We start from the raw sequence: 25,726 nt of genomic DNA, 5'->3' as shown, positions 1-25,726 counted from the left end.
CAGCACATTCAGAAAAAAAAAGATGGAGTGGTAAAGCATCACATCCACTCCTAGGCCAGGTAAATACCGATAAAGTTTTCTCAGTAAGGCCAATGCTAAAGTTGTCAAACATGGAGGCCACAGGTGTACCTGACCCCATACTGGCTAACTGCAAGAAAGATATTCCTCTGACTCTTGCCAAGGCCATGTATCCCAGGCTGCCTCCCCCAGCCCCATCTTTCACTGCACAGTAATCTGCAACAAGCCCTCAGTCCAGCTGCTTCACCTGCACCTACTGCAGTCCATATGCTGCATTTCTCCAACAGGTCATCGCACAAATTAACACTATTACCCAGATTCTTGCTCTCATTGTGGCTTGGGGAAGGGAGGCAAGCCCACGCAGCAGCCAGGACCAGAAACGCCAGCCCTCCTCAGTGCTGAGACCTGTATGATTTCTCTTGGAATCCTGGAGCCTCTTTGACTAGTCTCCTAGTTAGCTTCACCTCCTTGACTACATGACTGTCCTAGTTTCAGCTGGGATAGAGTTAACTGTCTTCTTAGTAGCTGGTACGGTGCTATGTTCTGAGTTCAGTATGAGAAGAATGTTGATAACACTGATGTTTTCAGTTGCTGCTAGTAGTGTTTAGACTAATGTCAAGGATTTTTCAGCTTCTCATGCCCAGCCAGTGAGAAAGCTGGAGGGGCACAAGAAGTTGGCACAGGACACAGCCAAGGCACCTGACCCAAACTGGCCAACAGGGTATTCCATACCATATGACGTCCCATCTAGTGTAGGAACTGGGAAGTGGGGGCGGGGAATCGCCGCTCGGGGACTAGCTGGGTGCTGGTCGGCGGGTGGTGAGCAATTGCACTGCGCATCATTTGTACATTCCAATCCTTTCATTATTGCTGTTGTCATTTTATTAGTGTTATCATTATCATTATCCGTTCCTTCTTTTCTGTTCTATTAAACTGTTCTTATCTCAACCCGTGGGTTTTGCTTCTTTTTCCCGATTTTCTCCCCCATCCCACTGGGTGGGGGGGAAGTGAGTGAGCGGCTGCGTGGTGCTTAGTTGCTGGCTGGGGTTAAACCACGACAATGACCCTCAAAGAACAGAAGATTTAATTTTTAAAAGGGACACTTTGCAGACAACTTTTTCTCAAATACCCGTTACTGTATTTTAGAAGCTGGCTCAGAACCACCAAAAATCAGGGAAAAAAAGGAAGTATCTTGCTTATATAAACTGTGTATGAAAACTCTTTAGTAAGAAAAGTTATCTTCTAGCTACTTGGCACATATAAATAAATTAAAAAAATATTTTCAGAAACACAGAATTACCCATCCACGTATATGTGTACTTTTGAACAATGAAAAATGCAAAAAATAAAACTGCCAAGACTTTGGTAGACCTTATGACTTGTTTTCTCTGTTAGACCCTAACTGTACTGTGCAGTCAGGCAGATGGGTCAGTAATGAACAGTAATTAGATCAGTTACAATCCCACTTGCAGGGAAAAAAAAAAAAACAATTTAGGAATACCTAGTAAAATGCAGAACTGCACTTACTCTGGAGTAGATTTTTAAAAGGCATTGAGATACATCTATTTCCCACTATTGCTCAATCATATCTTTATATGCAGATTGATATATAAGTACACAAAAATTCAATACTTCAAAATATGTAGTTGCTTAAAAAACATGTACTCTTACAGCTTATTCTTTGTCACATATGTTGGGGCTTTTTTCCACGTGTACATAAAGCATTTCAAAGCTGACTGTCTAAAGTTAAGCTCTTCTTTCATAAACACCTAACCAAACAGCTCCATTTTTAGAAGTCTTTTGGATGTAGCAACTCCCAAATTCTGTATTCTTTATCAGGTATCTAACCACTCATTTAGGATCCTAACTTTTGATGCTCAATGTAGAAAAAAATTGCTTTGTTCATTTTTAAGTTCTTAATAATATGCCCACACATCTCTCTCTTTTGCAGCATTCTATCTTCACTACATTTATGATATTTTCTTTTCTACAGAGTGAGAGGTTACAGTGTAATTTCACTGCAGTTAAGATCTAAAATCTTTTCAGTCTTGGCTGAGATTCCATTTTAGTGTAAAGTCAAGCTAGCTTGCAAATAATATTATATATTTCCAAAAATAAATTCTACAATACATACCAATTCATAAAATTTCTAACCTGTATTTTTTCTAAGCTATTATTTTCAGAATTTTCACATTTGCTAATGATCAAATTACAGGCACATTAAATGGATTGTCTTTTTTGCTGTGTTCACTTTTGTTATAAAGACATCGTACAAAAGATATCAACTCCCAGTAACTTTTGTATGACCAAAATGTAATCCATTTTGTAAGGAACCACAACGCAACAACTGCCCCAATACTCTTTGTGTAGAAAACAGATTTTAATATAGTGTACGTTGCATTCTGAGGAATTATTCAAAGGCGAGGCTTGTTGATTAGGACTTTGCAAAGATAGTCAATGCCACATCTTTTGTTACTGCATTCTTTACTCATTACAGAAATGCTAAGTGCCTGATCTAAAGCCTACTGAAATTAGTAAAAAATTCCCATGTATTACAGTGGTATTTGACTCAAATCCTATTTAGAGATGACTCATGTATTTTTGGTGTTAACAACTCTTTAGGAATGTCAGAGTGCAACAACCCCTACAGAAGAATCATCTTCACTACATCATCATTTGCCTATCAACCTATTAAATTCTAGAAATCCACTAAAGCCAGCTTTCCCTTAAAAAACCTTTTACAGCGCAGTGAAACTATTTATTAGGCAGTGATTCATGATACAAAAAGCAGTGCAAGAAAGAGAAGAACCAGTATGTATGGTGTCTTAGCTTCAGTATTTGACTAACATTTCAATCTGTTTTAATACAAACAGATTTTTAAGAATACACTGGAGACAAAAGAAAATCCAGCACTCCTAAAACCAGCATTATACTCCACAGGAGTTACTTTCACTTATCCTTCCAAAGCAAAAGGTAAGATCATTTGGATATATCATCAAGACTGAAGTGAATGGATTTTGCAATAATGTCTTGAGAAATCCTATCTTTCACAAAGAAGCACGAAGCAATATATTTTTATTGTAATTGCCAAAGGTAACATACTGCAAGCACTGGGTCAAATTTTGTCCTTTTAGTAAAAGGACTTAAAGTAATGTAAGGGTTTAATTTCATAGAAGTAGAGCCAAAGTGATCATTTGCTTAAAGAAACTGAAATCTTAGTTGAAAAAATAAGCTTTTTGTTCTGTTTTTCATAAGCCACTAAATGCAGTGAATACCTGGATATTTACAGCCAGGTTTACTTTAAAATGACTGACTGAGCTCCAGACAATTCATATTGTGTAATATTCAGCAAAAGCAAAGAGGAAGGAGAATAAGGAAAACGGCAATGAGATTTTCAGACACTGGCTACTTAGTCATGTAATTCTGAGAGAGTTATTACAGATGCACACAAAGAAATTAAAAAGACATTAACTGACTTCATTGAAGCAACTTTTTCCTTGCAAATTTCTCTTTAAAGTACAACATAATTTACTTTGTATTTTTATTCTAATTAGGTTGCACAGGGAATCAATAAGAGGAAACAAAGTTAATATTAGCTTTATTGGCTTAAGATAATTTTTTAGAGTTAATTTTAAATCTGTAACAATAGGTCACTACAGCAAGGTTCAGTCAACCCTGCACAGGAAAACACTTTTTAAAATTTTTTTTCTTTCTATGAGGCTGACTAACATTGCACAAATACTGTATCCGCTCAAACTGAACATCTGCTTTGCAGAAAGTGAGAGCAATGTCATTAATAATGCAGGTTGGCTTTATCAAGGGCAAAGAACAGTAAGCGATTCTATCCTTGAATCCAGGCATATCCCCTAACATGGTCTTTGTGCCTCAGCAGATACATTCTCTAGACACGCGTTATGTAGTAATCAATCATTTCAATTAAGTACTTTTTCTACCTTTTCTTCTCCTACCTTGCAATAGCTCATATGAATGAACAATCAGATGGTAAAATGGTAACCCATTTAAAAAAACAAAATGGCGAAGAAAAGTAGATTTTCTACTTTAAAAGAGTAGACTACAACAGAGAAGGACTTAAGGCAGCTTTTCTATTTCATTGAATAAAGTAACTTACTACAGCTTTATTTCTCATCTTGTCATTAGATCTTGCATAAAATTAATCACTACAAAGAATCACATCAGCAAGTATTTTCGTATTAAATTTGAGTCACTCTTGCCCTCGCAGAAGTATTGTGATTGAATGAAAGGACCACTCCTCTGGAAAAGCAGATAAATTATACCCACAAGACAGTTTTGTTTTTATAGTCTCTACAATTTCAGGCAACTTACATGCCACTAGTATTTATCAGTTTCCAGACAAATAATCACAGAATCACAGAATGGTTTGGGTTGGAAGGGACCTTAAAGATCACCTAGTTCCAACCCCCCTGCCCTGGTCAGAAACGCCTTCCACTAGACCAGGTTGCTCAGAGCCCCGTCCAACCTGGCCTTGAATACTTCCAGGGATGGGGCAGCCACAACCTCTTCTCTGGGCAACCTGTTCCAGTGCCTCACCACCTTCATTGTAAAAAATTTCCTCCTTATATCTACTCTGAATCTACCCTCTTTCAGTTTAAAACCATTACCCCTTGTCCTATTGCAACAGGCCCTACTAAAAAGTCTGTCCCTATCTTTCTTATAAGCCCCCTTTATATATTGAAAGGCCACAAGAACGTCTCCCCGGAGCCTTCTCTCCTCCAGGCTGAACAACCCCAACTCTCTCAGCCTGTCCTCAGAGCAGAGGTGTTCCAGCCCTCAGATCATCTTCGTGGCCTCCTCTGGACCTACTCCAGCAGGTCCATGTCTTCCTTGTACTGAGGACTCCCAGCTGGATGCAGTACTCCAGGTGGGACTTCCAAATAATAGAAATAACGTATCACAGTGACTGACTGCTGCGGTCACTGTTAATGACAGCGCAACAAGGCAGTTTTGCGGAATTTCTGTACTGATTTTGTGGTTTATTAAGCAACATTTTAATTCTCAGCCACAGTCTGCATATGGCATCTGTTCTGCTTCCATTAAAGAAATGTTAGAACTCCTCTATTTCAGTGAGAACAGGGTCAAGTCAAACTTTTTGTGTGCTTTCACTCCAAACTCTACTATCTATTTCAAAAGCACCCAAAATTATCTCCAAAACTAAAAACAGTCTCAATTGAGAGGTCTTTTGGTGTTAAAAACAATGGGGTCTAATTAGTTCGACAAAGAATGATCCACTTGCCTTTCTTAAATCTATGTACAGGAAGTTTCTTAAGCTGATCCTTCCTAAGCCGATTCCTTCTTGCTCTGTGTCTGTCTTGCACGAATTTTGTGATCTGGAAACAGACATAAGTAAGACAATGTGAACAGTAAGTTAAAACAATAAAAGAGCAATAAAAGTTTTGATTTATGAGTCTTCACAGTAAGTTAGTCAAAAGGGAACCCCAGCTCAAACTGAATCGCCTCTTCCTTTGCCTGGACTCAAGGATGAAGCCAGACAAGTCTAAAGGATGCTCTCAATGATCACACTTGAAACTGAAAATACACAAGCTTTTTTAGAAAGGAAAGAGAAAAAAAACCAAACTGTCCATACTATATAAAATAATGGCCATTGCTGCAATCCTCTACCGAGGCCCATGCACAGTAGGATGGCACATTTCAGAGCAAAACACAATTCATCAGGTTTGACTGATTTTTGCTTGCAGTTTTAGATCATTACAGCTCTTTTCGAGGATTATTCCCATGTTCATCAGAACTGTTTTCATAGTATCTGGATGTAGTTTGGGGAGGAGTAAAGGGGTTACTTCAAGCCCTAGTTACTTGCTGTCTTCAAGATTCTGTTTTCATTTTCTTAATAGTCCCTAATGCTATTTCCATTCAGTTTCTAATTCTAGCACCTGTGGTAGAACATTCTTTTCAAATATGATGACAGACAAACAAACAAAAAGGGCTTAACCAAAGTATACACACTAACAAGTCTTTTGAAATTTGCAGAGGCGCTCTATACCTACCTACACTGTGGATAAGGTAAACATTGAGACAATATTAATATTATAACAGCATTAATATCTCTCACTTCAGGAATCCCTGAAAGGCATTGATATACTTCAGATTATTTTTTTAAAAGTATGAATGTATGTATATTATGGACAAATATTAATAGGACCATTTGAAACTGTAATTGGTTTTGACAAAATAAAATTTATTTATCCTGCATCACACCTGGCCTCAATTTTTAAGCATATTTGTATCTAAACTGTTAGTTCAGACTCTTTCTACCCCAGCTAAACTATGAGCTGTATGCATAAACTGCAGATTTTCTGCTGTAATTCAGATACTTAGTCACAATCAGAGTGTCCCACATTCATTTCTTCATTAAAAACAAGATTTCCTGGAAGAAGCAGGGCCGAAACCACAAATTAACGAGGACCAAATCCAACCTGGAACCTCCCTGGGATCAAGTTCACTGCACCAATTAATTGTCCAGTGCTCTAATCTATCAAGATCTCTCTATTAAGGCCTCTCTATGCTCAAGGGAAACAACGTCTCCTAAGTTAGTACCATTGGCAAAGTTACTTAGTGTGTACTCAACTCCTGTGGCCAGGTCACTGATAGAAACATTGAAAAGAACTGGTCATGAAGTTGAACCCTGGTGAACACCACTAATGACTGGCTGCCAGCCAGATGTTACCCCATTTACTACAACTCTGAGCCTAATCCTTCAGCCAATTGTTCACCCACCTTATTGTGTACGTGTCTAGCTCTATAGTGGACATTTTGTCCAGAAGGATACTGTAAAAGCCAGTATCAGAAACTTTGCTTAAAACCACAAACAAACAAACAAAACCAACAAAAAAAACTCAAACCAAAACATAACTCAAAAACAAAGAAACCCAAAAACCCACAACCTCACACATCTACTGCCTTCCCTTTATCCACTAGGTGGGTAACCTTGTTATAAAAGGATATTAAGTTAGTAAGGACTGAATTTCCCTTCGTGAACCCATGACAGCTTTGACTGATGACCGCATTGTCTTTCAAGTGCTTCTCAGGAACTCCCAGAATAATTTTCTCCATAATTTTACCAGGCAATGAAGTGAGACTGACAAGCCTATAATTACCAGGGTCTTCCTTTTTCATCTTCTTGAAAAAAGGGCAATAACATTTGCTAGCTTCCAGTCAATGGGAACCTCTCCAAATTCCCCAAGATTGTTGACAAATAACCAAGAGAGGTCTCACAATAACATCGGCCAACTCCTTCAGTACCCTGGGATGAACCCCATCAGGCCCTACAGACTTATGTGCATTCAGTTGCAGCAGCAAATCCTGTACAAGTTCAAAGTCACCTGGGAGCTTATCACTTCCCCAGTCACAGTCCATCAACCCAGGGCTCTGGGGGTCCCAGGGCTCATCACTGGTGTTAAAAAAAGACAACAACATCCACTTTATTAGCTCTTCCTCTAATCCTCACCCAGAGGCTCTCAGCCATTTCATCCCCAACTGCAAGCATTGTACAGTCCAACCCCTCCTTTACAGGCAGTGCTACCCCTCCACCTCACCTGTCCTGCCTATCTCTCCCAAAAAGCTTGTAACCGTCCATCACAACACTCCAATCACACGACTCTTCCCACTAAGTCTCACTTATGCCAATGATGATGTAGCTCTGGGAGTGAGCTAAAGCTTCTAGTTCCTTTTGTTTATTCGTCACACTGCCTATGTTAGCATAAACACATTTCAGACGTGCCCCGGTGTACTTGGTATGTCACGGAGCAGAGTGAAAGCCCTCACCAGCACACCATCCATCCAACATTGTCATGCCTCCCCATAGTTTTAGCGAGCCTGATCTTATCCTGTTCCCCCTTCGAACTTGTACTACACTCTAGAAAACGATTTCAAATACCTCTCCGCTTTTTTTCTCTCACAGTTTAACATGAGCTGCGTAGATGGATTTTGGCATTTCCAACATTATGTAACCTCTTTTCTAAACCCTCCAAACATCTGTCCAAACACATAGTATAGGTAACCCCAACTTGCAGACATACAATAGAACTTTCTCCTGGTTCCTGTCTGGTTTTCCTCTACAACTCAATGACATGGAAAGAACCATTGATTTTAGCACTGACTACCTATTGACACTAACAGAAGCAAAATTCAGGTGTCTCAAAGCATTTGCTTTTATAAATGGGACATATTTGGAAAAATAAATTCTTAATCATAGTTTACAGACATGCCCTTTTTTACATTTCCTCCCACTGCATAAGCAAGGAAACTGGAGGCGAATTTAAATGCCTGAAATTTTCCTCACCAAATGTTTATTTCCCCTCCTCATAGCTAATCCTGCCTAGCATCTGTTTATTCCTTTTGGATTGTACAGATGGTTCTTCCCTATATATTTTATTTGGAGTCTGGAACTCTCAAATTCACATATTAAGTAAAGAATTGTTTTAATTCAGAGCATCAGCATGCTGATACAAAAAGATCCAGCTCTTAAAAGGCAAATTTAAAAGAATCAGTATCTACGAAAGACAGTATATTTAGATTGGATATAATGAAGAAAGTTTTTATGATGCTGGTAGCGAGACACTGGAACAGGTTGCCAAGTGAAGCTGTGGGTGCCTCATTATTGGAAGTGTTCAAGGTCAGGTTGGACAGGGCTTTCAGCAACCTGGTCTAGTGAAAGATGTCCTTGCTGATGGCAGCGGGGGGGGTGGACAAGATGATTTTTAAAGGTCCTTTCTGACCCAAACCACTCTGTGATTCTATGGCTGCTGCTGAGAGAACTCACTTATGCCCTAAAGACAAACACTTTACAAATTTGTTTAGCTCACTCCTGTAACATTTGTAATGCCTCTTTTGGTGCAGAAAACTGCTGTTTTCACAGTGAGGGGAACATCTGCAATCCTAAAGAGAGATGGCCTTTCAGTGGGATTAGCCTTGTGTTTGTTACATAACTCCAGTTCCTTGCTAAAGTGATTGTGCAAATTAGTCTGTAATTCAGTTCATTTCTTGACCTGAAGATGACAGCACTGAAGTCCATGATAAATTTTTGCAACTAACTTATCATCTAAAAACAAAAGCAGCTGAACTGGTGAAAAACTCTGAAGCAAAATACGAAGAAATATCCTGAGAGTAAAAACCACCTCTTTTGTTCCTGGATTTCCACAGTAGTGGTCGTGATAAAAGTCAAGCTCACACTCATGATTACAGTTTTTGTATGTCCCCCCTCCTTCATTCGTTTTCTCAACAGTGTCCTGGTTTTGGCTGGGATACAGTTAATTGTCTTCCTAGTAGCTGGTATAGTGCTATGTTTTGGGTTCAGTATGAGAAGAACATTGATAACACACTGATGGTTTCAGTTGTGGCTAAGTAGCATTTGTACTAAGTCAAGGATTTTTCAGCATCTCATGCCGAGCCAGCAAGAAGGCTGGAGGGGAACAAGAAGTTGGGAGGCAACACAGCCGGGACAGCTGACCCAAGGGATATTCCATACCATGTGACATCGTGTCTAATATATAAACTGGGGGGAGTGGGGCTGGGGGAATTGCCGCGCGGGGACTAACTGGGCATCAGTCAGCGAGTGGTGAGCAATCGCATTGTGCATCACTTGTATATTCCAATCCTTTTATTATTACTATTGTCATTTTATTAGTGTTATCATCATTAGTTTCTTCTTTTCTGTTCTATTAAACTGTTCTTATCTCAACCCACAAGTTTTACTTTTTTTTAGCCCCCCCTGATTCTCCCCCGCATCCCACTCAGGGCAGGGGGAGTGAGTGAGCAGCTGCATGGTGCTTAGTTGCTGGCTAGGGTTAAACCATGACAAACAGTAACCTTCTAAATCGCTCTTTTAATAAAAGAGACCCCCTAACTATTCTTATTGCCTTTCTCTTCATTCACCAATTAGTACCTTTCCGAAAAATGACGGATCAGTGCTTCACACCATATTTTGACAGGGTGCAAAGCCAGTACTTATGACTTTCAAAATGATACTACTTTCATAGCCTTCTTCATTCCATTTCTTAGATAACCAATATTTTGCTTGAATTTTCAACTTAGATGCACTATAAGCAGATTATTAGTGAAGCTCAAGTTGGAATACTGATGGTCTCAGAACAACAGATGTTCACAGAATACTATCCCTGGTGACCACTCTCCTTTAGAAATACCATCTTTTCTTACCTCAAACTGCTGACCTCCAGGATACAAAGATAAGGATATACGTTCACCTAATTAAACTGAAACAAAGTCCTCTATGATCAAGGTTATCACCATAAGGTCAGAAAAAGCATTGGTGAATTTTACATCACCTCGAGTTGATCGCTTCTGCTTTGTTTTCAGACAGCTGCTGCAATTTGGATTGTGCCAAGCGTGCCCAGGATTTATGCTAAAGCCCACTTCACACTAAAGTGTTATGAAATACATAACTTGCTGTGCAAAAACCACTAACACAGAAAGAAGCATTTTAAGAAAATGTCATAGAACAGTTGATGCATTACTTGATTTTTAACAAAAGGTAAAATAATAAATTGGTCAGAGACCAGCAGAGACTCCAAAAAGTGGGATGTCAGTATTCTGAAATAATACATAGCTATACTATTTTACCTTTATAGGAGACGTGCCCAACTGAGAACCTCTATAGGTAATCTATATGCTCTAAGATACATGCTATATGCTGTAATAGGTTCTGAGCTTGCTGACTGATTACTATACCTGCAGTAAAAAGAGGTGAGACCTGCACTGTGGAACAGCGGAACTAACGTTTATTAAGTAGTACAAGTTTGGTGAGGTGGGACATACTCTCAGTGTCCAAGAGCACAAGGACAGGTCATTCTTTATGGGGCAACAAAGAAAGCGCTTGTGTGGTAGAAGAGTAGCAGTGAGGACAATTCTTTGTAAGTAGTTATATGCCAGATAGAACATCCTAAGGGCTCCTGATATCCCTTTGCCAAAATTCTGCACCTGTTTATTGTACTGAGAAAATAAAGGATTACAGGTAAGCATGGTATAGGTACGTACAGTACACAAAGCTTTCGCTGTTCCTTTACTATACCCCTTCATTTAACTTCAGTAAGTGACATTTCTGCGATGATTTGTTTGAAAGAAAAAAAATCTTATTAAAAGAAGGAACTTACCATAAATATGACGATGAGAATAAGACAGATCCCTACTATTATTAAGAAAGGGATTAAGTAGTACTCCAAAGGAAGACTGAACTCTGGGATTAACACAACATGGCCACTGTGGGGAGAAAAAGATAACACTTTCTAATAGGTTAGAATTTAATGAACAACGAATTAAAGAATAAATACAATGAAAAAAACCCCATTAAAATAAAAGGTCATCACTAGACACACTAAAGGAATATCTACCTGTGCACAACAACATAGAAAATTCAGCTGATATCCACATAACATGAAGTCAATTAAATAAAAGGATAAAACAATGTTTCTTAGAACATTTTTGGAGTTACAACTACTTACTGACTTAAATCATAAATAAATCTAAAGCAACCAGGAAAACAACATCATAGCTGCTTTGATAGCAGAATGAGAAAAATATAACATGACAATCAAAAGATAGTGCAAAATCATTCTTATTTGCTAAAGCATTTTGGATTATATGGGAGGTTTAGTTTCAAATCATGAAGCATGGTAAAGTGCACCCTTTGTCCTCTAGAGAATCAATAAATTACAGTACAACAACCAAAAATCTTCCTAGAGAACCTGATATGGATGCTGGCAACTGGATATCTGAATACTAGTATTTATTGATACTTAAGGAAGTAAAATTGCATTATTATTCTGTTGGCACAAGCAGTCAGAAACACCTGAGAAGGCACAATGTAGAAAAGTATTATTAGTTCTATAACCACTACTCATGTGGAGTCACACTTGACTTATCAAGTAATTTCATCAGCAAGGTGTCTACTTAAGAATGACACAATCTTGTTCTTCTGATTAATTTAGTGAAAGGACATCAGAGAGACCTGAAGAAGCAAGATCATTAGGCTAGTAATAGGAAACACACCTCCTTTTCCATCCTATTCAAGTTATATATTTTAACTATCTTGTCCTTGCAATGCTTTTTTTTTTAAAGTTTTAAACTTAAATGTGGAACAGAAGCAGTGCAAACCTAATCATGTATCCCGTCAGAATCATCTTAAACGCATCCTGCAGATTCACCTAACACAGGAAGTTCTCTGACTTGTTCTAGAACTATCAATAAAGGATTAATTATTTTTTTTTAAAGACCAGCATCTGACTTCAATGAGAACTGACATATACTGTAAAAAGAACACATCCTTAGACCTGAAATACACATACTCTCACAAACACTTCTGTGATTCCTAGATCATTAGCTAAACTCATACGTTTAACACTGGATGAAAATTAAAGGAGTAACATTTGATAAATATACCGCAACCGTCTTGCAGGAAGGCAATTTATATTAATTTTTAAAATGCTTTCTGCCCATTGCTCTCAGGCACAAGGTTTCACCTGGAATACCTATAGCCTCTGTCATCACAACATCCTATCTTAAATCTGTAAATATTAAAAAGAGGCAATGACTTGATGCAAGGAATAACACAGCTGCATATGAGGCAACTTACCCCTTTTCATAAGTAAACTCTTCTTTAAGAGAATTAGCTGATGTCTCACCAATAAAGACAGAAGGAATGTCAATCTTCTTTAAAACCTCAACTGTATAAAAAGAGCAGGAAAATAAAACTATTACTATGCAGACACTCTAAGGGCACTCGTAAGACATAAGACTTGAACATTATGAGAATATCACAACATGAAGACGTATTTTAACATAATGACATATAGACTGACGCACATGCATGCTACATCCTTTACAACATATAAGAAGCGGTATTATTTTTCCTGCTGAATATCTAAGGACTTGATTGCAGGTACAGAAATCAAAATTCTTAATGGAATATTTAAAGGGAGCATAAAACCAAAGTATTTTGACAAACAAAGAGGCATCATCAGAATAAGTTTAACCAGAATATCATTCTTACTCGGAGACTTCATAAAGTCACACAGCTCCATTGATTTCCAGAATTTCTGGCAACTTATGTGATTTGGTGAACTCGTACTGTAAATTGTAATTATTCTTTCTTCCCTCCTTTTCACCCTAAACATAAATGAACACCCTGGAAAGAGCTGTGGCTAGAAAAGGTCAAAAAGAAGAAAGAGAATAAACAAATCCCACATCTTTATTTCAGTCTCAAGAAACTGGATGGAACTGTCTCCCCCTTCTCTGCTTACTACTGAAGGCAATAATAAGCTTAGAAGATGCAGCACAAATGAAAAATTATTGAAAGATAAATCCCATATTCTAGAAAACCTTCTCCTTGGCTTCATTTTATATTGATTTGCACCTCTGACTTACACTTCACATTAAAGGGTCAAAGTATCCTGAGTTTAGTCAATATGAAAGCATTCAGGTTCCCCAAGGCAAAAGCATATGTGGCTTAATGTCACCTCACACTACGCAAGTCTGCATTTGTTGTGAACTTGTTCTACATTTTGATTCCTCAGTGAAACCTGAAAATAAGATTCATACGGGTTGGGAATTCATTAAAACCACTTTCACATAGCTTTCTGGGCTACTTAGAGGCCATTTAGTTTGTTGAAAGTTCATTTCCTAGTTTACTCAATGGTGTTTCCACTTGGAAAGACTTTTTTTGTTCTCATTTATGTTCTTGTTCCATATTGAACAAGCTCAAAAACTGGACAAAATAAAGAAATTTCACAAAGGAAGTCATAACAGCACTATAGACAAAAAAAACATACCATAAAACAAAACCAACATTATGACTAGATTACAAGATGTTCTGAACATAGTGACTCCATGAAAGGTTAACATTGGAAGAGCTAGCATCAGAATCAATCAGAAAATGGTGCACTGGTCTCTAAACATTCTTTTTCCAACTGAAAAACTGAAAATACGTACATGTAGTATGTATTCATATGAAATTAGAATCCATTTGTCCAAAGGAACAGAAAAATGTACTCAACAGTGCAACAACAAAACGGAACCACTAACAAATACTAAAAAGTCATATTTTAAAGTTTGATTTCCTTCCAAAAAGAGTAGGGTTTTTTACTTTTCCTATATTTCTACTTAATTAACAACACATCAGCTATTTTCCTCATCAGTCATGTAACTCTATCTCATAAATTTAACCATTTAACCCAGAACAATCAAACTAAAATTTAAAGGAAAAACAAAAGAAACACTGAGAGAACATACAAACCTAATGCCACAAATAATACACAAGTATACATGTATGTTCTTACATGAACATCTCCCATTTTCAAATGTCAAAAGCAGGAGGATTTCTGGTTGGGGTGGGGTTTTTTCTGGTTTTTTTTGGTGGTGGTGGGTTTTTTTGTTGTTTTGGTTTCTTTGGTGTTTTTTGTTTTGTTTTGGTGGGGGTTTTTTGTTTGGGATTTTTTATGTGAGAGCCCATCATAATGCTTTATACTGATTTTAATACTGTAGGCTTTATTGGGTGAAATGATTTTCAAACAGGAGAGAAGAAGTGATACCTGTACTTACTGTCGTTGGATCCCATGCTTATGAGGTCATCAGAATCAACATTGTGAACTATAGCTGCCTTGTATCCAGCTCTCTGTGCATTTAAAACCTGTAAGCCATACAAAATACTTATTAGAAAGACTACTGCTTCAAAATACACTAACCTGTCTGTCCTCTTTAAGACAAGGTACACTTTCAGGAAGTTAATAGATATTAGCGCAACATCATTTGCACTTATAAAACAAGTGTCACCTTTCAAAATAAAATCATACAATTACTCTTACACTCATGTAATTATGTTATTTTTCCAGAAAAATAATTTAATATTGTCTGCAGACAAACAGTTTTTACATATATTAAAAACAGGATTAAAAAATTTTGATGGGTGTATAAAAATAATATTTATTCATAATTGAAAATAAAGGCACTAACTTACTTTGGTAAACTAGAAATTACCACTTGATAGCTTATGATGTCACATCAGTACTATCTTTTCTGTGTCTTTAGAGATGTGGAAATACCTTACTTGACAGCCCACGTATCAGTAGCTTTCTCATGGAAAAGTACAAAACTATAAATATTGGTACAAAACTATAAATGTATTGTGTACCAGTTACCTTTCTGATATATACTGACTTTTTTGTCAATACAAGCAAAGCCTAAGGTCCACGTAAATGGCACTTGCTGCAGTGACTATCACTAATGTAAACATAACTAAGCTACAACTATTCATCTTAGATATTGCTTCTAATGCATCCACGACAGTACAAAAACTCATCACAAAATGCAAAAAGCACCACAGAACCTTGAGGAAGATTTGGGTTTCAACCTGTATTCAACTCCTCTTTAAAACTACATAAGTTTGGCTATAGCCGGATAGACTTGCTCCAAACTGAGCTAGTATGGGACATGATGATAGCTTTTATTTCCACTTAGATGCATGTATTTAATAAGACTGTAATGCAAATACATATTTATGTAACGGGCAAACAACCAATCATTAAGTACAACCGAAAAAGAGATCACAGCTTTAAATACCTTTGAAACTGGAGAACAGTTGCAGCATTTGGATATTATGGCATCACGACAGCTTTATTAATCAGTCAACAAATACCAACTATAGCACCACCCTTGCAAACAAACATACATACAAACAAACAAACCTTATGGAACCCTGTCCCACACTAATTCACTATGAAATCACCACCATTTCTCTTTTACAGCAGACTATCAGCACCAGATCTGAAAAACCTAGGGGAAATTCTGGTGCTCTTTTTCAAGACCTCTACCCTCAAAGTTAGGAGAGGGGAAAATATATGTGTATACATACACATACACACACATATATATATCACACACACACTCCCCCTTTCTCTTCTTAGGAGACAAACAATAATGAGGAACATGAGTTGTAAAGTTAGAAAACTTCCACTGATTTTTCTAAAAAAAGGTTCTCTAGGTCAAGCTTGAAATATGAAGCCTTCTTGCATGCTGCACAACAGCAAAAATAGGCAAAAAAGAAAAAAAAAACCTAAGAATTTTAAATAAAACCGTCAAAAGTAAGACAAGGAAAGGATTAAAAACATTGAACATCTACATATCTGAGCTTGTGACACAGAATGGCAGTCAGTAATAGAGTCATCATAGACAACATACATCACAAATCATGAAGTGCTGAAACTGAAGAAAGGAATACAGAAGTTCATTGGGCGATCTGAGCTTTAAAGCTCCCTGGTTATCACAGGTTCTTAATCTTCATATCCACATAAATGTGCTATGGTAATCAGTGACAATTACTATGTAGTATTAATTTTTTTGTTTGCTTGTTTTCTTTCTTTAAGATCATGTCCCGAACAGTGTTTATTAACTGTCCATTATACATTGAAATATGTCCTTCAGGACAGGTAGTAAATAATTTATATTAGTTAACGAAATGTTTTCGTTCCCTACACACTTTTGCCACTTACATATAACATAGACTCTTAGTTTAATTATTGGATTATAAAATTATAGTGTTTGTGTAAAACCATACATAAATATGCTTACAGGATATTCAGCTGACACAGGGTTACTCGAGTAAAGAGTGACACGAACACAACAATCACAGCCGGGCACCTTCTGCACAAGCTACCATGAACAAGCACAGGCTTAACGACACCATCTAGCTGCAAAAAGCAGTAGCAATTGCCTGTTCAATTATACTGTGAAGTTGCAAGGTCACCCTCGCTACCCAGGGTCCCAAAGACAAAAACATTAATTGTGCACCAAAACTGAAGCATTAACCCAGTTTTAGGATATATCTAAGCAGGATGGTACAGCTTCAGGAAGTGATTTCTTGGAGCATAGTAGCTTTCCACTACAAGAAAAAGACAATCAACTCTTTACTCAACAGTTACATGCCTCAGAGCGCCTTCAATTCAGATTTTCTCCCCATACTCCTAACAACTATATTCCAAACAGCAGAACAACGTTATTGGAAAACACAGACACCTTGAGAAATCCCAATATAAAAAAAAAAAAAAAAAAAAAAAATCAGTTTTAGGTGTAAACATAAATGCATGGTTGGGAGTTCGGCCAGTATTATCTCACTACAGAAAATATCCATAGTGCATACATAAAATGATGTAAAGTTTAATTATGTATTTGCTGGCTTTTGTGCCTTAAGAGGCAGTTTTAATATAGCGAGGTATCATTTACTTAAATTACATATAATCCCAGACCATTCTAATAAGTTTTTCCATTGTAGCACAATTTTACATGATGCTTATTTTGCCAAACAGACCTTTTAAGTCGGCAGAAAATACGTGATGCTTCCTACATGATGTCAACAACGTATTTCAGAGTCACTGATGAACAGACCCTAAATGCAGGCTTGAGAAGTAAGTTTTGTAATTATGCAGAAGTTGAAAGCACAGCACCACCCTCTCTTGACGAGTCCCTTCCCACGCTAGTCACCAACACAGACAGCAGTAAAAATCAGTTGTAACAAGTGAGAAGACATTCCAAAAGGCTCTGAACTGCTTCTACTTGCTTCCGGCTGTTACCCTTCTCCTACTGTGACAATTTTTCCTGTAAGAAATCACTAGATGCTATGAGAGAGATGGAAGGGAAGAGGAGACTCTTTCTGGCCTAGTAAAGACTCATACATAATAAAAACCAAGAAACAGCAATGCATCTGTATTTGCAGTTTTCAATGTAAAACAGAAGAAGATGGGACTTTGAAATAAACTCCAGTTTTTGTTAAAATCTACATCCTGTCAAGTAGCTGGTATGTAATATAACTCACATCTCAGTGCACATGCCACTCCCTGGCAGAAACTTCAGGGCAAAATGCTGTAGTATGTAGGAAATTACATAACACAATATTGCGATAGTATTAACAACATAATATAAAAGTGAATTCACTGGCCAGTGAGTACACAGATACCCATGCTCACCTTGGAACTTCTGATCCACTTTCTACCTTGCCCTTTGTCTAATAAAGAAATGTGTGGGAATCCACTTTTCTGTGGATATTACATGAAATATAAAACATAACCAAAAAATGCTTACTTACAGAGCTAGCATAACTTAATCCTTAAAGAACTGACCATGGAAATACCTCAATGATAACGTACAAATCTTCCATTTTCTGCAAGGAACACTCATTGACTGCATGTGGCAAACCAAGATGTGTAAAATTAAAATACAAGAGTTCACATTTACTAAGTTGATAGCTAAGTGGAAAAGCAATTCTGCATGTCTCTCCCTGCTTGACTCTTGCCTTCAGCTATGCGGCTTTCCAAAGCTTCTCAGAACCTCAGAATTCTGTGACCAGCAACAGAGATGTGATTTTTCTGGTTTAGCACCCAGAGTAAAAAAGCTGAAGGCTCAGCCACAATGCCAACTTCTTCAACAAAACAAGTTGTCTTCAGTGAACAAGCATTTGCCATATTTCTGATTAAAAATGTATTCCACTAGAAAAATTCTGACCTGTTCCTTTAACAGTGTCTTCAGCAGTAATAATGTCCCATCAGTTTAGGGGCAGCAATTAGACAGTCAAAAAGGACATGAAAGACAAGTGTCATTTCCCTTTCTTTTTCCCACTAAGCCATATACACACATGGTGACAGGATTCACAGTATAAAATATATGACATTCCTGAGTTTGATGTGAAGGTAGATTACATGAGCAGTGAGGCTGCCTCTATAGCTGGAATCTACAGTCTGGGAAGAATTTACATGTTTAACCACAATACCACATAACTGAGTATACCACATAGCAGCAAGTACAGTTGGATCTCCTTTTGGTTCATGAAAGTCGACAACAAATTGAAGAGCCCTGCTTTCCTTAAGACATCCTTTGCTGCCCCATATATCAGGGTCATTTTCAAGAAAACCATATATTCTAGCCAAGCACAAATAATTTTGTATTTTTAAAATAACACAGAGAATACTCCACTTCAGCTACAGGTCAAAATTTTTATAATATAAATACTTCATAATATAACATCTAGCTGTTGTACCCTTTTAAAAACATTCCCATCCTGCCACTTGTGCCTGTTTCTACCCAGCAGTGCACTGTGTCCTCTCCCCATCAACCAACTGTGACACTATCATTGTTTATGGGGTCTCAGTGTGAGCCACAAGAAGATAATCCAGCTATTAAAAACAAAAAACAAATCAGGAAAGTGGCTTCCAGATTTTGGGTGCTCTTATGTTATCTCCATTCCTTAATCTCCCCTGCGATCCCTGGCAGCAAAAGAGTCTAACTGGCAAGAAAAGCTGATATTGCTCCTGAATGCTTTCTATTATAAAACTGCAGCATCTGTCACCCTTATTTGCCATGTAAGATGGGTCACAAACAGGTAATCATAAATTAAATCATATTACAATACTGCTTCATCTTCCTGTAGACAATAAAACTCTCCCTTCCCTTTGCATCAGTATCTATCCTGCTGTTAGCTATAGATATTTTTCTGAAACACCAGTAAATTCTTTAAGACTTTGAAACAGAAACTGGGGAAAAATTAAAAACAAAACAAAACAAACAAACAAAAAACAACCAAAAAACCCACCATAAAATCTTACCTTGGTATCAAAGTTACACTCCAGCCTTCGAATTAACACAATAAAAACACTGGTCGAGTTGTCTTTGAATGGAGGTGGGGCTATAGGCTCACATGCATTCTCTGGTTTTGAATTTATTAGGAACCCCTAGAAAACAGAAACACGAACTTCATTTCTTTTTCCTTATACTTGTCTGCCAAGCCTTTTGTTAAGACAGAAAATTGTATGCTTTCATACAACAGCTAAACAAATTCTTATTATCAGCTCAGTCCCATATCATAGCAAGATTTCTGCTACATCCCTGACTATTTTGATTCATCAGAATCTTTATGTCTGTAAAGAATTAGAAAGTTAGAAAGAAAATACAGTTTTTCTAACTACCTCATCTGAAGTTCATAACTCAGACTTTCCAGTATAATTCAGCATAGAGAGGACTGCATATAGTACATTAATATTGTGGAACTATTATCCTAAGACTTATGGAGACTAATCAAGAAAACTGAAGTATAGTAGCCTAAGAAGGGGAAACCGAAGAAAGTTAGGTGTGTGAAATCAACACTGAACTAGCATACAAAATAGCTGGTTTACTACGGTAAGCAAAGACGATAGGTCATCAAATCTGCTACAGTTGAAAGATTCACAGAAGTAGGAAATTCTGGCAATGCCAGTCTCGAAGCAATCTCTGGATTGTTTTTAGGTGACCGAGTTAGTACCACACCACTGAAAATGTTTGGAGTAGAAACTCTCCTAACCTCGTGCTTTTAACATCTGCTGAAAAACTCTCCAGCTTCTCTTGGAGGAAACCTGCTCACCTTAATACTGAACGCACTGACGCTAGCCCCTCTGTTGTGTACTTACAATGCTGTGACTTCAGGGTTGCCTGCTCCCTAGAACTTTCTTCCCTACTACTGTAAATGCTCTGTAAACACTGCTGACAGAAATTTACACAAGACAAATGCCAAAAGAATATCACACATACTGCACAAGAATATTTGTTCTAGCTCCAAAAAGAGCAGACCTTCCCTTTTTCCTTTACTAGAATATGCTTGCTTCCTTGGTCACATCTCTAGATCACCTGAAAATGAGCTTCTTTATTAATTAGATTAATATTAATTTGTTAGTTAATTAATAATTAGATTGATATTAATTAGATTCCCTGCTGTCAGTCTCTTCACAACAGATTTTGATTACCAAGATACAGAAAAGTCCAGACAGTACACCTAGAGGAGGTTTTGTCCACCTTTCATTTGAAATACACCTCTTCAGAAAAATTACTTTCTTTGTAAGGTGTTCATGCAAGGTCACAGTGTGATAGAGGCTTTTGGATCCTAATGCAATGAAGTATCATTTGACATCAGACTATTCCTACAAGATTCACACTTGTTTAAATCAGTTTTAAAGCCACAGCAAATTATCACACAGATAAAGAGCAGTGAATCGCCAGAAAATAAGAATATAAGTAATTTGTTTTATGCAAATACAGATCATGAGAGGCTACACTGCTGCGGGCTCAAGAAATTATTGCTACAGTTCTAGATATATCCTCAAGAGCTTTAAACTCAGTTTTCACTGACAGCTTTAGAGATATAGATGTCATCACCTGTGTAGAAAACAATAATTATTATATATGATAACTATATTATATAATATATACATATAAACTGTCAGTTTAAATATATAAAATACATGTAAGTTTATATATATACACAGTTTATAAATTGTCAGTTTAAATGTACTTTTTATATATAATCTTACATTTTATCCATAAACATGTATTATTCATAAAGTTTAACCTACAATAGAGAGAAGCAACTTTGTTTTGAGGAATAGGTTTTTGTAATGATAATATTCCTTTTGGCAGAGAAGCTGCACCAGCAATCTGTTCTTTGCCAAGTTTGTGGTGACAGGCACAACATTACAGAGCCTGTAACAATTAAAAGCAATATCCACTGAAAATTCTACACTGATTTGCTGACAGCCAAATTTAGGTCCCTAAGGTTCCCAATTTGTATAGCAAATGCTACTTATGTTACATAGTTTCACACAAAGCATTTACTCTTTTTTAACTTGAGTGGTACATCTGGAACCAACTGCATTCTACAGAGAAGTTTTACACAAATCACACAACATCATCTTACAGTTCAAGAAATGCATACATAGAAACCAAAAGCTAACTATGACTAGACTGGATTTTTCTGAATGCTACCATACGTTCTTAATTATCTTTAATTGAGGACCTGTTCTAAGAACGCAGGCACAAATGACTGACCACTTTAACTAGAGCATAACAAGCCAAAAAAAAAAAGGCACCTACATTTATGCTTTGGCACAAATTATTATAGAATCTGACAGACTGTGTTTTACAAGTTGCATATTAATAAATCTTAATCATAAGCATTGAAAAAGTATACTATTTTCATCCTATTTCAACCAATATCATAGCATTTTTTGAAGTAATAAAATCTTAATGCAAACAAGGAAAAAAGTTTTAGTATTATATTCAGGATTAAAACTCATTATTATTTCTACACAGGTGATGACATCTACCTTAGTTAAGACACAGAGCTGTCCAACAGTTAGAAAGGTTAGAATCAAAGCTCCTTATATCTATTTTTGATGTATTAAATTGGCTCACTACTTGGGCAAATCACTTAATCACCCTCTGTTTCTCAATATAGTCAGTAAACAACTATACAGCTCTAATACCACTTCTCCCCATGATAAAACCCACTGGGCATGGAAATGAAGTCTTCTTGAAGTTTCATTTGCAGAGAAATTCTTAAGTGTTACACAAATTCTTACAGCAATTTATTCCCCTTTGGGATTAAAAGGACACCATGCAATCAAAGAGAGATCCAACCTTGTACCTTCACATCAGCTTCATTTTTTGGGTAGTGTTTATTCACAAACATTGCAACATCAACGATGATGCAGAGCCAGATTTTGGGACCATACAGGCTACAGACAGAATGAATAGGAAAGCAGCTCTCAGCCCCCATGTGCTATTCATGGTCTCCATAGGTGCGTAAATGATAGCAATTCCCATTTGCTGCAACTTGGAAGGTAGTCTGCCTAAATGTGTTTACAGCTTAGAATTCTTATACAAAATAAAAAACACCTACATCTCAGTCATAAATACTTACTCATGCACTGTTCAAAGTGACAGCCAGACAAACAAGTTACTGCCACAAGGCTGACTCCATGTAGCCACTTACACAATAAATAATGAAATCTGAACTTCACACAAGTAGTAAACTGGACAGCTAAACTAAATTGCTTTTCTTGTAGATTAGTGTTTCAAGCACAGGAAAGGAACAGAAAATAAGATTTATCTGAAATGAACAAAGTTACTGACACTGACTGCAAGAATGTGATCCTAGAGAAAGTAAATGGTTCATGTCAGTCCATAGGCATCTTATGTCAGGCAAAGAGAAAAACGCAGCATGCTCACTGTTCTTGAATTCAACACAGCACACCAGCATTTGACAACAAGCATCAGCTACATAATCTCAGCAACAAACTTACCTCAGAGGACGTGAAGACTATAACTGAACTGGACATTCATCTAGCTTTTAAATACTTTTCTAAGCAGCAGGACTGTGACACCAGTTTGCAGCGTTAAAGTCACCATATATTATTTATTTTTAAATAATTTCTTTTCTACCTCCTCTATCTTATTTTACACAGATAGAAGTGAGTTTGTCTTTACACCAGTTTCTGACTACTGCCACCAGAACGTATGGACAGCTGCTACCTTCGCAGAAGTCAGAAAGAGTAGAACATGCCTTCTCATCATTGCCTACGGAAGCTATATTTATTTAACTTTCTTCATAGTACTTTCCCATTTCACCTTGAACATAATTTCCCTTCTATTAATTTCATTCAGTCCATCTACACATCTTACTATATACCAAGCGTATTAACCACACCAGACACATGGAAAAGAAATTGTCCCACTGCACAAAACATGCTTGCTGCTGTATTTCAGAAGACATCACGTCTTCAGAATTTCTAATCTAGTGCAAAATAATGATAAAGTCCTATATGTATTCCCATGGTTATAGCCATCTTTGACATTTTTTGCACGTTAACCACTTTGCATAATATGTCAATATGATTTTTCCCTTTCCAGTTCCATTAACATTTGCAAATCCTTACACCTTACTTCTGTCTTCTCTAATACTAGGTGCATTTTACAATTTAATGCACTATAATATTTACGTGCTTTTTAGTTCTTGTATATCAAAATGGATTAACAAACTGGATTAACAAAATTTAAGAAGTCACATGTACTTTTTCTGCTAATTCAATATATTATCACTTACTAGTGCCTTCTGTTAACAATCCTATGTCCGGTTTTCAATTCATGTCACAGCATTCCTATCCCAATACAATTTTATTTGGAGTATAAGACCCTATGACAGACAACTAACAAAAATGTTTATATGTGCTATCTACATTTTCCCCACTTAATGACACAGAGTAAAATAAAATAGCATTAGTGCAACACATGCCTGAGAGGAGCACTGGGAGAATGAGGAACTTATCTGCTATGGGGTGCAGAATGCAATTGAAAGGAGGCTGTGTAAGGAAAGAGTGTGCGATCAACCACCTGCTACATAGCCACTAGCTTTGTGGCACAGAACACAGGGGTTAAGGCAGAACTGCAGCCCTTAAGCTTCTCCATTCAGTTGCTTAAGAAATGCAAGGAGGGAAGCAAACCGACAACAGTTCTTGTACTTTCCCAAGAAAATGAGTTACAGTTCCTTTACACAACACTCAATGTGGGCCACATGCAAGGAAGATAATCTCTCTTGCCTTTCCACACTTTACAGTGCGAAAGGGCTCACCAATATACAACCCTACAGAGACAATAAATCCTCCAGGTATTTTAAAAAAATAAATCAAGACAAAATTCAATCTGACATCCACTGATACCAGTGCAAGGTAACTGACATCATATATCAGTATTGCCACCAACTTCAGAAAAAACAATGGTCTACCAAACTTACTTTCTTAGATTCCCATCGTTCAGCTATTTTTAATTTATTTATTTATTAAAAATGTTCAGCAAATTCTCTCTTACATACAAAAGGTCAGATTACCAAAATTCTCTTTTAGGAGAGGAATCTCCTATTCACAGGCAACAGTTCATATCAGACCCTTTGTACATTTGTTTTGCTTGAGAAGTAGATTAATCAGGTCTGTATTTATTTTTCCTCAATACTATATTCATTTAACTTTTCTCTTTTTTAGCTTACAGAAGAAGTATTCAGCAGATATGGTCCTCTATATATATATTCAGGATATATACTTTTTTTTTTTTTTTTACCTTCAAGCCTTCTGCTGGCAGTCTGTAGCCAAATCTAGCAGGTAGATCATCAAAGGTCTGGGTTCCATTTTCAAGGTTATACTAAGAAAAATAAATTTTAAAGAAAATTCAGGTTTGCAACAAGAGAGAAATAGACAAGTGTAAATAGAAATAAACAACACTGCACATTTTTTTTTAGATTAAAATATTTATCAGACATAGGACCTCTTGTGACTATGTCAGTGAAACCACAAAACTGCTTCTTCCACTTGTCTTCCACACACATGGCAACATCATTCTTATCTAGTTGTCAGAACAAGAAAGTAATAAATAGGTCTTTCATTAAATTATCTGTATGTTAAATTTTTCTTTCTACTGCCTACAATTCAAATACCATCATATATTCAGATGAGAAACTACAAACAACCCAAAAAAGCAAAAATGTGAAGAGCTGGGCTTTTTGGGTGTGGGGCTTTTTTTGGGTGGTGTTGTTCTTGCTGTTTTGCTTTGAATTCAGTTGCGTATGGGGAAGAACAGCTTTTAACAGGTAGTTTATTGTAGGCACAGAATAGCCTCCATATATTACCCCTTCTCAATTCCCTGCTAGCTATTCAGGTTAGTAGCTGAAAACTCTCTCTACAGTTTTGTTTTATACTAACTATAAGCTTTCATTTCAAAACAGAGGAATACTGTAAAGACCTTAAAACTGTAGAAGCTTTGTTTCTCCTTTCCTTGTTCATGTTTTGTAGCTCTATGATATGCCTAA

General features: G+C 36.9%; 1 protein-coding gene across 2 annotated transcripts in view; it reads right to left on the bottom strand.

The window, feature by feature from the left end:
- RNF13 (ring finger protein 13) overlaps positions 1-25,726 on the bottom strand; it is a 46,928-nt gene that overhangs the window by 11,905 nt on the left and 9,297 nt on the right. For both annotated transcript variants that reach the window (XM_030028517.2, XM_041126934.1), the window contains exons 3-8: positions 24,982-25,062; positions 19,671-19,796; positions 14,623-14,710; positions 12,659-12,749; positions 11,181-11,286; positions 5,291-5,384 (exon numbers count right to left, since the gene is read on the bottom strand). In XM_030028517.2, coding sequence (XP_029884377.1) covers positions 5,291-5,384; positions 11,181-11,286; positions 12,659-12,749; positions 14,623-14,710; positions 19,671-19,796; positions 24,982-25,062 — 586 coding nt within the window. The remainder of the gene's footprint in view (positions 1-5,290; positions 5,385-11,180; positions 11,287-12,658; positions 12,750-14,622; positions 14,711-19,670; positions 19,797-24,981; positions 25,063-25,726) is intronic.

This window comes from Aquila chrysaetos, chromosome 10, assembly GCF_900496995.4.
Source record: "Aquila chrysaetos chrysaetos chromosome 10, bAquChr1.4, whole genome shotgun sequence".
In the NCBI taxonomy this organism is placed as follows: Eukaryota; Metazoa; Chordata; class Aves; order Accipitriformes; family Accipitridae; genus Aquila; species Aquila chrysaetos.
The sequence above is the reverse complement of the archived record's forward strand: the minus strand, read 5'-3'. Positions and strand labels throughout refer to the sequence as shown.